The 15,917-nt window shown below is 41.1% G+C and overlaps 1 protein-coding gene across 6 annotated transcripts in view; it reads right to left on the bottom strand.

Moving 5' to 3' along the window:
* The window catches only part of bdnf (brain-derived neurotrophic factor), a 45,650-nt gene that overhangs the window by 5,258 nt on the left and 24,475 nt on the right, over positions 1-15,917 (bottom strand). The window contains exon 2 of one of the 6 annotated variants that reach the window (XM_015384151.1): positions 12,504-12,591. In XM_015384151.1, the coding sequence (XP_015239637.1) occupies positions 12,504-12,557 (54 nt within the window). In that variant the 5' untranslated portion in view covers positions 12,558-12,591. Of the gene's footprint in view, positions 1-828; positions 1,337-6,476; positions 6,627-6,800; positions 6,944-7,436; positions 7,541-7,676; positions 7,779-12,503; positions 12,592-15,917 lie in introns of those variants that run through there. The other 5 variants (XM_015384160.1, XM_015384200.1, XM_015384194.1 and 2 more) reach the window with 5 other exon arrangements.

The raw sequence follows: 15,917 nt of genomic DNA, 5'->3' as shown, positions 1-15,917 counted from the left end.
TAGATAGATAGATAGATAGATAGATAGATAGATAGATAGATAGATAGATAGATAGATAGATAGATAGATATTTTTTCAATCTCTTTTCTTTTTTTGCAGCTGCTGCAGTCTCCAGCTTCAATTTCTTTTTCCCATGAAGCTGTCACTAATGTGGTCTGTTGTTTTCCAACACTTTAAATGATTTCTTTGTTGTTCATCTCGTGAAGTTACTTAGTACCAGAACACCACGCTGAAGCCAACAGTTTAAGTTGGCCGCAACTGAGCGTTTTAGGTCTCCGGTGTCCTATAAAGTCTTAATGAGTCCATCAAAGTTTTTTTTTCTCTCCTTCTTTTTTTCCGCCACAGAAAACAAGCTGAATAAAACTGTGGGAAATAATTTAGATCAGGTCATAGCGGAGGAATGAGCGGAAACAGACCAATACAGACTTTCTAGAGCTTTTTAAAGAGAGTCAAAACGCAGTAAAACGTAAAAACTTGGAGACTTTTACGCACAAAACAGTTTAGTTAAATGGTCGACTTTATTATTGGAATAAAACAGCATTTCTTTTTTTTTGGCATGAGATTACATCTCCTGAGCCTGCGCTCTCTGTTGGAAACCCAATCAACATAATAAGTGCGTTTTTTATTAATGAACGGCAGGATAAGGTTACGCATATCCCCTCTCGGGCCGCTTGGCTGTCTGTTCACAGGATAACCAGACTTGACCGAGCTACTTTCAGAGCCCCCCCACCCTCCCCATCCCATCTAAACATACTCTCTACCCCTTTATATCTCAAACACATTAAAAGTATTTCAAACTAATTTTGGCAAAGAAAACCCACAGCTTACCTTTTACTGCCCAGTCGTAAAACAGACCATTCAACAGGATAGTGATGTCATCTGGGATGTTTTGGACAACTCCCTCAGTAATTTACTAAAACGTTATTTTCCTTTCTGTAACTTTCCCGAAAGAAGCCAAAAAAATAATAATAAGAAAAAAAAGGCGTTTGGATTTCTCTTCAGCTTTGGAGCAAATAGATTAAATTATTGATGGTGGAAACTGCGCTGTTGAGGTAATGCACTCCCATGGCTGCGCGTCTCGTCTGTGGCGATCGTCTGAAAGTGAAGTTGTCGCAGCAGAAACAGCGGCGGCAGCAGGAGGAGACCTCTGAAGCTGAAATGAGGAGCCTCTTTGAAACTACTGTAACTTTACTACACAATGACGCTGCAACATGTGACCTGCTGCTGGCTGACTGGTCGCCGCAGAGCTGCTGTCTAAACAGCCCACAGGCGAAGCTGTTAATGTGCTTTCAGCGCGCATTACGCGTTTTTGTTTGTCCGCAAACCGTGCAGGCTGCATCCACGCCATAATGTCTGGGTAGATTACAAAGCAACAGCGAAGCCTCTCCTCTTCCGTATTTTTCCCTTGTTTTTTTTTTTCTTTTCTTTCTTTTTTTTTTAAACTCAGCCTACAGAGGAGGAAGAGTTTTCTGGAGGTTCTGCGCGTAATAGTGGCTCTCCCCTGAAGTCATGATACATTGTGTGCCACTTAAAGATGCCCTATTTAAGTACAATTAGATTTATGGCTAAAATAAGCATTTGTTGATGCCATCTGCACTAAGTAATGGTATTAAATAAACAACTTAAGTATTTTGTATTAGTTTTGGACATCTAAACCAACGTATGTTCTTCATTTTCTTATAAATCAGCAGTCTGAGCCGTTCTACCATTTCTTATTTGCTCGGTTTTGGAGAGATGTATCCTAAGGGATATTTTGCAGATGCTCTTTAGCACTCTGACCAGATTATTATCAAAATAAAACAGCTGCTACTGATACTTCCCAACATCTTAAACAAACTGGACCCCCATTCATTGACTGAGTTCATATAAAGATGTCAGATGTCAATGGAGGCCCAGTCTTTCAATTGGGGGATGAACAGTTGGAGATTTTGCCCCAAATATTAGATGAGCTGCAGCCTAATGGAGGGATAGCAGCTCGTTATCCCTCTGGCTTGGCCGCTGTCCATTGGAAAGATTTATTACTATGGGTTTGTTGTATAGCCATCATGATTCCTATCTGCATGGAGCTCTTGTTTGGCATTTGGTAGTATGGGAGTGGATCCTCACACCTGCCTAATGAGTCACTCCCACCTCCAACACACCCGGGGACATGCCAGGATAGATATAGCCCTCCCTGAAGGCACACAGGAGGTGAGGGCAAACTCTGGATGACAAAGAGTTGCATCAGCAATCACTGAGCGACATGACTCCAAAGATTTTACAACAAAAAAAAAGAGAGAAAGAGAAAAGACAGGAGAGCTCCAAAAGTATTTCATAGATAAATAACTTTGCATCAGATGGCCAAAAACAACAAGTCTCTCTTTCATTTTTGCAATCACAGCAAAACTAGAGATTGTTGATCAATAGGAGGTTGAGGTTGATATTTATGAATGGAAATTGGACCATTATCCTCCTTTTTGAAGGAACCTATGATATGGAGAGCAGCATCTTTACCTTGGAATAAGGTATAGGACCTCCAGAGTCATAGGCGTTCATGGAATCAGAGCTTCAAACCCAAAGATGGAACTTGATTTGAAACAAATGCCTACCAAAGGAGCTGACATCTAGGCACGTCTGTACAACCTTTCTTGGCTCCTCTTGCCAACGGTGCTTAACAAGTAGAATTATGCCTTCTTGTGCATTGGGGGAGGGGATAGCCGTAATGACATTTTGTGAAATGTCATTTTCACTTGGGATAGAGGGTGGCGAGCAGGGGTGTTTTTGATCAAAGTGGAATTGCATTCCTGTTGAAGGAGAAAACACGCCAAACGGGGAAGCATTTAGTAAGAGGCCTGGTGACGTCAAAGGAGTTGAGAAGACTTTGAGGGAGCCTGACAAACCCAGTCAGCTGGGTCCTTTAAATGGATGCTGGAGTCAGGAGCTAATGTCATCCCTCCTGTGATGACAATAACCTTTAATGTAATCATGAGGCAGACACAGCAGACTAGATTTCTAAGCCTCACCTATACAACTCACCACCACCACCTCAGAAACACATAGGCTAAACACACACACACCATAATGCATGGGATGTATTATGGTGTGTATTCCATGAATGGAAACTCACCAGCTCTGCTAGTGCTGAAATATCTGTTATAAGCATATATTAGATTAGGTTGTTACTCAGACCTGTTAAAAACTAAGCCTAAAAACTAAATGCATCTTGCTTTTTATGTTTGTATTTTAGTTTGTTTTCATGGTTTTGACATAAAAGCCGAATAAACCTCGATACTTGAATGTTTTGCAGAAGTTGCTGCATGATCACCTGCTGAGACACACATGGCATCAGCCTCCTCTCTCCATCTCTCTCTCTCACACACAGTATGGTGAATACTTGTTGTCCTGCAGTGTTCCGACCCGAGATATCTTAACTATATTCACAGTGTATTAATAACTAATCGTGTTTTTTTTTTTTTTGTCTCTGTGAATCCCACAATCACGCCACTGAATGACGATAATTGAAGATGCAAAACAAGGTGCAGGGCTTCGCCTCCCTGCCAGAACTTGTTTGAACAAGTCTGTTAATTGGACGGAGGTGATGATGATGATGAAGATGATGGTGCCATGACTAAAGCAGAAGCGGCAAGGACCGCGGCGCGGCGGCGGCGCGGCGGCGCTGCCTACATTTCCATAACGATCAAGATGATTAATTTGAGCTCTAAATATATCGTGACGTCCGCTAAGCCATGAGCCTGGATTTCCGCCCCAAAATAATCAATATCCTATTTATTATTTGTATGAGACATCAGGCCGGATTAAAGGGGCTGGCATTTCATGAATGAAAACGTTGCGACAACGTAGGATGTCACGTTCCAGTTTTTTTTTTGTTTTTTTTTTTTTACTTTATTAATGTGCGGATCATTTTAAAGCACAAATTATTCCCCCAAAATGATCTCAACGGAATAAAATAAAGGCCCACATTTGCATTTATTGTTTTTTGTTAAACAATAAATCAAGTATGAATATTTTAGCTTAAGGAAAGATTTTAAGATTTAATGTCGCGTTTTTAATTAGAGCGATTCAATTTGATTTCATATCTACCTCGTCTAAAGAATTATTTCAGAATTTATTTTTTTATTTTTTGCAGTAAAACCTACCATCAGGTTTGTTATTGACGCCCACCCCAACTCTGCAGAGCTGAGAGTGCACAGAGAGAGAGAGAGAGAGGGAGGGAGATTCTCTGTAAAGATAACACACGCGGAGACGCACGCACACAGGCGCGCGCGCACGCTGGCGCACGCCCCTAAACAAGCGCATGTAGCCCCATTTATGGACTGATCCGCTGACGTACATTGCAGAAAAGTGCTATAAAAAAACCTTCATACATACAAAGTGTGTCGTGCCACCCCACAGACCCCTCCTTACCCGCCTCCGCTCATCCCTCCTCCTCCACCCAATACGCCCACGCCCACACCATAATCCCACGTCTTAGTTGAAACAGGGGAGGAAAAAAAATGAAATAAAAATACTGCTACATGGCCGGGAAATATGCTGAGGAAATATTAGATTTTAAAAAACTAATCCGAGAAATCCGATGCAATAATAACACAAATAAAACAAAAGGCCAAACATTTATTTAAAGTGCCACAGTTTTCCCCCTTTTTTTATAGTAATCTGAAGCTTCCGACGCATCTTGATTAAAAGAGCGCCTTTATTAGTGTCGGACAGCCACATAAGTAATATGATCTATTTTTGGTTTCAGTGTCTAATGGGCGTCAGTGTGCAGAAACCGATCTGCGCGCCTTAATTGCATTGCTGGGTAAAAAAAAAAAACAAGAAAAAAAACCCAAAAGAAAATAAAAAATACGGAAAACGCCGTCGGAGAAATCCCATAATTTGAATGCAATTAGAAATTTACTGGATGCGCTCATATTTACATGAAGATGCATCCTGGAAGGATGAGCCTTGATTATAACGGGACTAACGTTGGGCGTTATAGGAGAAGATGATGTGTGTGGAGGGGGGGAGCTTTCGCCTTCTCTTATTGTTTTTTCCATGCACTTGCTTAAATCTTAAATCTTTTGACTAAATGAAAAAAAAGGTGACTGAGAAAGAGAGGGAGAGAGACAGAGGGAGGGATGTGAAGAGTGGTAGTGGGGGAGAGGGAGGGAGGGGGGGAAATAGGCAATATCCACAGCTTCTGTGCAAGACCATTTTTTTTAAAGGCTACAAGTCGTCTGATAGAGAGAGAGAGAAATAACAATCCAGAAACGTTTTTTTTTCTTTTAATGTGCATCTGATTTTTGAATAGTCTCGTGTTACTTTTTGAGGAAATAGACGGGAAAGAAAACATCCGCTTCCTGAACAACACCAGATCAAGCCCTCTTATCTCTCGGCATCACATTCAGCCACAACATCTGTCAGCAGATCCTCTCTAACCACGCCCATCGCTATTGTAATTTTCACACTGGAAAAAAAAAGCTATAATAATAATAATAATAACATGTCAATTTGTAAATATATAATAAAAAACGAAACCTCTAAAATAAATCTCTTGAAAGGCGAATGAGAAGAATTGAATCCTTTATTACTCAACCCCTTATCCTTTTTTTTCTTTCATCCACATCCTCTCTTCTTTCCAGCTTCTCTTATTTCTATTTTTCTTTCTCAAATATTACTCTCTGGCGCAACTGACGTTTGACAGGAGCGGTACACGGACAAAAGAGAGGGGGGTAGGGTAGCAGGTGAAGTGAAAAGCACCTTATGAATGAAACCGTGGAGCGGTCGTAGTAAAAACACAAGTGATTTGATGGCGATGACGGGAGGAGGGGGGCTATGGAGGGAAAGGAAGGGGGGGGGGGGGTAAAGAGTAGGGCTATTTTTGGTTGATAACAAAATCCGAAGGGTTTGATATGAAGGCAAAAACATGAATGCAGCAGAATAATAAGCACAACATAGATGCTAGAACGATATGCACCTGCATCTTGACTCCACTTCGTGCTGAAAGGATCACTGCAGCGTCTTAAGTCCCATATTGGGAGCATGATTAAGCACAACGCAACGATTACGCAAATAATGTTGCAGCAGGCAGTGTTCGGGAACTCCAGAAACGCTTCGAAAACCTCCCTTTCTGCACGAAATCCAACCCCCGTTTAAACACATACACACCACCACCTCTTTTTTTTCTTTATCTTGCTCTATCTGCACCCTGCCCGCACCGATCCATTAAAAAAAATAATCTATAAATAAATAAAAATGAAAAGAGATGATCTATTTATTTAGTCACCTGGATCGTGTCTTATTTTCGGAGTTGTTTTCCTCACTACATGTCCATAAATACTAACACCTCCAAGTCAAGGCGAGGCGAAAGGCTGCATACTGTAGTTTTTTTTTTGTTTTTTTTTTTAAGCCGGAGTTTAATTTCAGATGAAGCGCGTAAAGAACAGAAGAATAATGAAAAATAAGACTACCAAGAAAACAATTTATTGTGCTCTTACCTTTGCAAGGGGCTGACAACCACTATGTGCGTGGTTAGATCTCCGTGACCAAGACTTGCATGTCTCAAAGTTTAACGCAGTGTGGGGGGGCTTATAGGTACCGACAGTGTACTGTGTAAAACACCAGGCGCCCCTACATTTCAACTTTGACAATGCGCGACAAAAATACAATTAAGATCTCCTTTTTCTAAAAGAAAAAAAAATAGCAAGCGCTTCTTTCTTTTCTCCCTTGCTTTTATTTTTATTTTAAATGTTTTAACCTCTCTTTATAATCCCGTTTATTTTCCCATTTAAAGACCAAAGGATCCTTGAGAATGAGCTTACCAAAAGTTGAAAAAACAATCCCAGGTTTGGCAAAGGGGGGGTTGGGAAAAGAGAGAAAGAGTTGGCGTCCAATCGGCGTTTTAGTCCATGCACGACTCTGGTGCCTCTGTCCAACGTGCTGAAAGCATAGCACAGCCAAGGTAACTATGAGGGGCCAAGGAAAGATACATACTTTTTGGTTTGAGTGCCCACTTAAAACTGCTTTTCTCTCTTTTTAAAAAAAAGAGGAGAAAAAAAAAAAACTATGCTGCTTCCCCTTGTCACGTGTATTTTCCCACCCCTTGCCAAACAGGTCCTGTTAATATTTGATCACATATTGGTCGGACATTTCCTTCCAGATTAGAGCACCTATCATGACAAACGCCGGTTCAGTTCAATGCAAAAGCACCACTCTCAGCGCCAAATTACTGACACCGATCCCGTATCGTTCCCCTCACCTCCTGGTATATGACAACTGTCACAGGTAAGTGGCACATGTTGCTTATTTATCTCGGCGCTCTCAAAAAGAACATAGATGCATGCATTAAACATAAAGCCCCATCAGTGCCAAAAAACAAACAAACAAACAAACAAAAAAAAACAGCACCGGATCACATCCACCACATTGCGCGCAGATCCAATCTAATATTTCCTTACCCCTTTCTCACTGAACCGGCATATCCTGAGCAGAGAAATGCCACACAGCCTCTTTCACACAAGCTCTGTCAACACCAGCCTCAGCAGACATGGGTTCTCGATGCTGAGTTTGTCAAGTAGCCCTCGAGTCCAACCCTTCCAGCAATGCGCTGCTAGACTAAACACCAAGCACGACTATTTACTTGTAATCATGTCCTGATCACCATCATCTGCTGCTGTTGTGTTTCAGTTGCTACTCACCATTTTTTCCCCTACGCTGTCCTGGAGATAGAAGTGTCTTAATATCCACTCACTCCAACAGATGCTGGTAGGTAGTGTGTCTTGTTTGAAGTCATCATATGAGAACTTCTGCTGTGCTCAGTAGATCGCCCACCACTTCACTGACTTATGAATCTAATAACCCTTTGCAATATCGGCGTGCTTAAACTCTCTCAGTCAACACCTTGGTGGCTCCACAGTTTAGACAAACAACAACAAGACGCCCGGCTTGTCAGAAAAGCTTGTACAGATATACGTAACACCCTCGCCCGGACAACGCCATTAGGGGTCTTACGTGATTGAAATGAGCGACGGCGGCACAAGTTTTATGGGGGATACTAGTTTTTTTGTTTTTTGTTTTTCTCTAGTCGACGAGTGTCTTTAAAGCTTTAAATCCGCACAGAGGAGCAGTGACGGACATAAAACTTCTGACTTATTGTGTTAATAGACTGTAAACTCCCTATTTGGCTGAGGGCCAGGGGCCCATTACGCGCTGGATATTTAGATCTTTTTCAACACGGACAATGCGCAGCGGGGTAAGCTTTACCAAACATTTATAGCGCCCCTATGTCTGCGTGTTAAGTTCTCCAGGAACTTGTTGCTGCTCTAAAACAAAACCCGCTTTTCTTTTTCTCTCTCTCTTTTTGTATAAAAAATACTTACGCTGACGTTCTCTGCGGTAAGTGTTGCGTATTTTTTTTCCTTCCTTAGGACAGATATGAGACAAATCCAAAAGTTCCCCCTCAGAAGAAAAAAAAAATACCCCCGGGGAGAGGTGGCAACGGTGTTAAAATATCAGGTGTGACACTTTTTGATCAGGATTAGGTGGAAGTTCAAAGGCGAAATCTGTTTTCAGTAAAATTCCATCAGATGCGCTGCCAACACTCAGCCATCTGATTGTTATGCAGTGACGAAGCGATGCGCTTTGCAAGAGAAGCCCCAAATGTACTAAGTAACATGAGTAATAGGTGATATTTGCCTGACTCTTTGTCAGCATCCCAAACTTTTTAGACTTTGTGCGTGTGTTTGAAAAGTGTCATCCCTGTGATATAAATTACTCTTTGGTCATAGTTTATGAAAATCACGCAGCACTGGGTGGTGCGTTGTGGGAACCTGCATGTGGGTGTTGCGTCTGCCAGCCGACAAAGGCACTAAATTGGTCAATTTTTGGACGTTTTCCCCTCGGATCATCAAACAGCTCCAGGTAACCAGAGATCTCTCTGGATTGTGCCACTCTGTAAGCCAGATGGCAAGGACTTAAACGGATCAAAACCTGTCTTAACTTTATTATTTGACATCAGACTTAACTTTGTTTTGCACTGGTTCTAGTGGCAGGGACAGGTATTTAAGAAAATACAGGTGGTCAAAAATATATACATTTCTAAATCTAAGACACAAGATGGCATAATCTGATAAAATCAGCTTTATATCACTGATTCGTGTCTCCTGTTATGGAATATGAAGAATTTTCTCTGATCTACAATAGTTGCTGGATCCAAGAATGACATTCTGCTTATTATACTTGAAGCCAGTCCTTGTAGGTTATCACCCAGGGGGGTAGGTGGGGGGACTACTCATTAAAACACAGAGACATAAAATAAAAAGAGAAGTAACACATTGAGCGTGGTCCGCTTTCATCACCTCATATGATGGGATTTAAGGATGTATGTTTCCCATCACCATCATCTCAGGCACCTACCATCATCCTACTATAGGGCCTTTTTTCTGACGTGGTAACTTGACTTGCTCCTACTTGTGATGTTGTTAGCACTTCCTCTGCTCCCACAGCTTTTTTTTTTTTTTTTTTTTTTTTTTTTTTTAGCAGACTTTGTTACTGACTCATGCTCGTCTCTTCTGCACTATCCATGCCCTCCCCCGCACTCTTCACCATAATGATGATCTTATGGCCGAGCACAAGTTCACAGATCAATCACTCCATCCCCTGGGCTGCATTTGACTTACATGGCACTGGCCTCCAATGGGATACTTAGATACTTCACCCTTTTTTTTTTTTTTTTTTTTTACTCAGTTTCAGTACTTTTCAAACGTTTTGGTGGACAAAATTTTGCCAGAGGAAGCAGGACAAGATGAATGAATCTGCTCACAAAGTTTTTGTGCCTCTGAAACGTTTTCACTATTTGTCACAACAACAAAGTTTGCGATATGGACCAACACACTGTTGCACTACCTCGTAAGGTGGGAGGAATGTGTAGTTATTTTAAAAAAATCTGAATAATTGTACTTTGTAACTCAGTTAACCCTAAATAATAAACCAGTTAAACAATTTTTATTCAAAGATCACCTAATTAGTACACAGAGCAAAAGCATTAATCAGTTATCAGAAGTAAAAAAAAAAAAAAAACTCTGCTGTTCTTGGAAGGCCTTCAGCTTTTTGTTAGTGAACATAAGTAAAGCAAAATGAAGAACAAGGAACACAGCAGGAAAGTCAGAGACCACATTTCTGGGAAGTTTCAAGCCATCTCATGGAACAAAGGAACTTGTTAATAAAAATGAATTTGACCAATTAGATTTGTGTTCCTCGTATGTGGATTTCATCTTATAGTTTATCACAAGCCGCGAAGGAGACACAACATGTGGGAGATGGTGCTCTCTACAGATGAAACCAAAATTGAACAGGCTGATGTACAGGCTAACTCAGCATGTCAACCTGAAAACACCATCTCCTTTGTGAAATATGATGGTGGCAACATCATGCTGCGGGATTGCTTTTTTTTTCCAACAGGGAATGGGAATCTTGTGAGTTAGGGGGAAGATGAATGCAACCAATAAAAAATAACCCTCCTTATTTTGTTTTGTCAAATTATCTTCATGTGCCAGAATGGTCCAATCAAAGTCCAGAACTAAATTCAATGTATAATCTGCTGCTGGTTTATAGCTGTAGGTATGATGAAAATGCTAACGTCTGGGGTGTTGGGGGATAAAATATTTAATTTGTAATGTTTAAAAAATATATAATATTTCCCTTTCTTTTATAATTATGTACTACTTTGCTGGCCTGTCACATACAGCATAAATCTTATATACAAAATACATTGCAATTTTAATTACACAGCTCTGAATAAGTAGAATAGCAGTCTTTTACATAGTAATAAAAAAAAATTTGCACCTAAAAGCCTGAAAAATTCATTCTTCCTATCACAGAAAAAATACATATTTTAAGTCGTTCTAACACAGCAGCCATCATACTCTCTCCCCATTTACATCTGCTAATCACATTTGGCCCCTGTAGGGTCTCTGGAATCATCAATAAAATGAACTAAAACTTCTCCTCCTCCTTGACGTAATGACAACTATTAAGCATGAATGGATGCAGTCGGGGCCACACGTATCATTACTTTGTCTTAATCTTTGCTCCATAAATATTGATAACATGTGCCCTTACGTCATCACTTACTAGTACTTGCTGTTATAAATAGCATCAGGTTATCTCTTACTGTCAGTGTACCCCCCCCCCATACACACACACAGACACATACACTTTACCTCTTGTATCTACAGGAAGTAAAGTGCTTGGGCAAACAATGAGCAGACGGAAAACAACAAACAGTCCAACTCACACAGAAGCAAATCCACCACTCTCTCTTTTTCATCATGTTCACACAAGCTGGAATCCAGCGAAAACCATTTGCAGACCCAAAGAAACTAGTGATTTATTCACACCAAGACCTAATATTGAAAAAAAAAAAAAAAAAAGAGGGAAAAAATGATGAAGTCTTAATTTCCGGATGGTCCCTGTCAAAGTAGCTTAGAGCAGTCACCTTGTTGACATTGTGCGTGGTGCTGTACATCTGTCATTCTGTGGAGCAGCTTCATAATATTTCTGTGGAGTGAGGAATTAATTATCAGGCTCGGCTGGTGACTCAGAGTTTAGGTCCTCAGAAAGTAATGCAGCCCGTAAGTAATCGCCCCGCTGCCACCATACTTCACACTGATGGTGAGCGCTGCATTTGTGCTAATTTTCTGTTCTATGTATAGTGTCACGGACAGTGTCAGGATGAATGATATTTGGGTTGCCCCAGCAGCTCAGCAGGCTGAAATTACACCAAAGGGGGCTGCTGTGACAATGATGGTTTCAGTCTGTTTTTATTTTCTTCTTTTTTTTCTGGGACTGTGCACACAGTCATCTGTCCTCTTCTCGCCATCTTGCACACGTTAAATACCAGGTGACTATATAAACTTTGTCTTTACAGCCCCGGGGGAAGAAATCTGTAGCTCTGGGTGTGACATATGAGGGCATTGATCTCCTAGCTCTGACTAACCTCCCGTCTGCACAGCAGCCTGAAGTGGCGGATGCTACCTGTCTGTGAGTATCTTTATGGCTGCCTGTGTGAGACGGGTAATCTTGGGGCCTGCCATTGGGGCTTGAGAGGCTGCCAAACTACTGCAGGAACAAGAAGGGTAAGCACAAAAGTTTGAATAATTAGAAATCTTTGTATAAACTCCTCTGATCAAAAACTAATGTCAACAGAGAGGAAAAAAAATACAAACTTGTGCGAGATTAAATATTGCCCCAGGATTTTGACTTATTCATGACTAATATTAATGCATTGTTTTTTATTTCCGCAGCTCATTGTTACAAGACGAGATTGTGCTTGGGTGTTTTTGTAAGCCTGGGTGTGCATGGAGTGGTATGGATTTGAATAGATATATTTGCATCTTGTTGCTTAGCCAAAGGCATTATTGGCTCCCAGTGGTGGTGACCTGAAATTTTGCATGCACGGCAGCCTGCAAATGGTAGCCCCTTTACTCTCAGCCAAGCATTGCACGGAAGAGGCATAAGGCACTGACCTTCAATGCAGCACATGCATGTAACACACGTTGCCATGGATGTTCACATTTCATCTTGGTCCCTCCCTCCCGGTTTGTCCTCCGAACTCTGGATGGAAAAGAAAAACAACACAAATAGTTGGGTTTGAGTTTCTGCCGTTGGTTTTTTTTTCTTTGGAATTCATTCCTTTCTGCATGACCCCTCTACCCGAAAAGCCACTCATACTGGAATTTCACTAAAAAGTTAAAAGTGACCATAAAAGAGAAAGTTGTGATTATTTCTTATAGCTTACAGATGTGTGGAAGTTTTCTTCATAGTTCTACAGCTGCAAACTGTGGACTGCAGGACAAGTATTCCCCAACAAATTACAGTCGGGATTCTTTGAGAAGCACCGCTGACCGAGCACAAGCTGTGGACTGGACATAGAAGCTCTTAGCTTTCTCTCCCTTTATATATATATATATATATATATATATATAAACTCCAACAAATAGATATAGATATAGATTTTTTGTTTATCAGCATAGGTAAACTGAAAGGATAATGTCAGCCAAGACCAGCATCCTGCTAAATTTTAAAGCAAAAAGCACTTTAAAAAAAATGTTTTTGAAGAAAAAAATGTAAAGCCTTTTCCCGACAACCACACTAAAATGTTTGAGTGATGAATATAATCTTTATCTGCTTAAGCACTTATGGGCATCAAGGAACAGAGGGTCGAGAGTTTTAGCTCTATTACTGGCCCTCTGATATAGAACATATCTGCACAGGAGGTGGAGGCTCCCAACTTGGAGACTGGTAGTTCAAGTCCCTGAGCTGCAAAAAAACCCTGCTCAAAGTTTTACCTAACAGAGCTGATGATGTCCAGACAACCCAGAAAGGAAGCCACAGTGTGGGGCAGAATGCTGGCTTTCCATCTTGTCTCTTAGGTAGTTTATTACATTTAAGTTAAAAAGTGCTGCAGTTAGCTACAATATAGATTCACAGCAAAAAAAAAAAAAAAAAAAAAAAAAAAAAAAACAGCACCGGATCACATCCACCACATTGCGCGCAGATCCAATCTAATATTTCCTTACCCCTTTCTCACTGAACCGGCATATCCTGAGCAGAGAAATGCCACACAGCCTCTTTCACACAAGCTCTGTCAACACCAGCCTCAGCAGACATGGGTTCTCGATGCTGAGTTTGTCAAGTAGCCCTCGAGTCCAACCCTTCCAGCAATGCGCTGCTAGACTAAACACCAAGCACGACTATTTACTTGTAATCATGTCCTGATCACCATCATCTGCTGCTGTTGTGTTTCAGTTGCTACTCACCATTTTTTCCCCTACGCTGTCCTGGAGATAGAAGTGTCTTAATATCCACTCACTCCAACAGATGCTGGTAGGTAGTGTGTCTTGTTTGAAGTCATCATATGAGAACTTCTGCTGTGCTCAGTAGATCGCCCACCACTTCACTGACTTATGAATCTAATAACCCTTTGCAATATCGGCGTGCTTAAACTCTCTCAGTCAACACCTTGGTGGCTCCACAGTTTAGACAAACAACAACAAGACGCCCGGCTTGTCAGAAAAGCTTGTACAGATATACGTAACACCCTCGCCCGGACAACGCCATTAGGGGTCTTACGTGATTGAAATGAGCGACGGCGGCACAAGTTTTATGGGGGATACTAGTTTTTTTGTTTTTTGTTTTTCTCTAGTCGACGAGTGTCTTTAAAGCTTTAAATCCGCACAGAGGAGCAGTGACGGACATAAAACTTCTGACTTATTGTGTTAATAGACTGTAAACTCCCTATTTGGCTGAGGGCCAGGGGCCCATTACGCGCTGGATATTTAGATCTTTTTCAACACGGACAATGCGCAGCGGGGTAAGCTTTACCAAACATTTATAGCGCCCCTATGTCTGCGTGTTAAGTTCTCCAGGAACTTGTTGCTGCTCTAAAACAAAACCCGCTTTTCTTTTTCTCTCTCTCTTTTTGTATAAAAAATACTTACGCTGACGTTCTCTGCGGTAAGTGTTGCGTATTTTTTTTCCTTCCTTAGGACAGATATGAGACAAATCCAAAAGTTCCCCCTCAGAAGAAAAAAAAAATACCCCCGGGGAGAGGTGGCAACGGTGTTAAAATATCAGGTGTGACACTTTTTGATCAGGATTAGGTGGAAGTTCAAAGGCGAAATCTGTTTTCAGTAAAATTCCATCAGATGCGCTGCCAACACTCAGCCATCTGATTGTTATGCAGTGACGAAGCGATGCGCTTTGCAAGAGAAGCCCCAAATGTACTAAGTAACATGAGTAATAGGTGATATTTGCCTGACTCTTTGTCAGCATCCCAAACTTTTTAGACTTTGTGCGTGTGTTTGAAAAGTGTCATCCCTGTGATATAAATTACTCTTTGGTCATAGTTTATGAAAATCACGCAGCACTGGGTGGTGCGTTGTGGGAACCTGCATGTGGGTGTTGCGTCTGCCAGCCGACAAAGGCACTAAATTGGTCAATTTTTGGACGTTTTCCCCTCGGATCATCAAACAGCTCCAGGTAACCAGAGATCTCTCTGGATTGTGCCACTCTGTAAGCCAGATGGCAAGGACTTAAACGGATCAAAACCTGCCTTAACTTTATTATTTGACATCAGACTTAACTTTGTTTTGCACTGGTTCTAGTGGCAGGGACAGGTATTTAAGAAAATACAGGTGAATCTGGTCAAAAAGATATACATTTCTAAATCTAAGACACAAGATGGCATAATCTGATAAAATCAGCTTTATATCACTGATTCGTGTCTCCTGTTATGGAATATGAAGAATTTTCTCTGATCTACAATAGTTGCTGGATCCAAGAATGACATTCTGCTTATTATACTTGAAGCCAGTCCTTGTAGGTTCTCACCCAGGGGGGTAGGTGGGGGGACTACTCATTAAAACACAGAGACATAAAATAAAAAGAGAAGTAACACATTGAGCGTGGTCCGCTTTCATCACCTCATATGATGGGATTTAAGGATGTATGTTTCCCATCACCATCATCTCAGGCACCTACCATCATCCTACTATAGGGCCTTTTTTCTGACGTGGTAACTTGACTTGCTCCTACTTGTGATGTTGTTAGCACTTCCTCTGCTCCCACAGCTTTTTTTTTTTTTTTTTTTTTTTTTTTTTTTAGCAGACTTTGTTACTGACTCATGCTCGTCTCTTCTGCACTATCCATGCCCTCCCCCGCACTCTTCACCATAATGATGATCTTATGGCCGAGCACAAGTTCACAGATCAATCACTCCATCCCCTGGGCTGCATTTGACTTACATGGCACTGGCCTCCAATGGGATACTTAGATACTTCACCCTTTTTTTTTTTTTTTTTTACTCAGTTTCAGTACTTTTCAAACGTTTTGGTGGACAAAATTTTGCCAGAGGAAGCAGGACAAGATGAATGAATCTG

Source organism: Cyprinodon variegatus, unplaced genomic scaffold (genome assembly GCF_000732505.1).
Source record: "Cyprinodon variegatus isolate N-32 unplaced genomic scaffold, C_variegatus-1.0 Scaffold15, whole genome shotgun sequence".
Classification (NCBI taxonomy): domain Eukaryota; kingdom Metazoa; phylum Chordata; class Actinopteri; order Cyprinodontiformes; family Cyprinodontidae; genus Cyprinodon; species Cyprinodon variegatus.
This window is presented reverse-complemented; position numbering and strand designations above follow the sequence as displayed.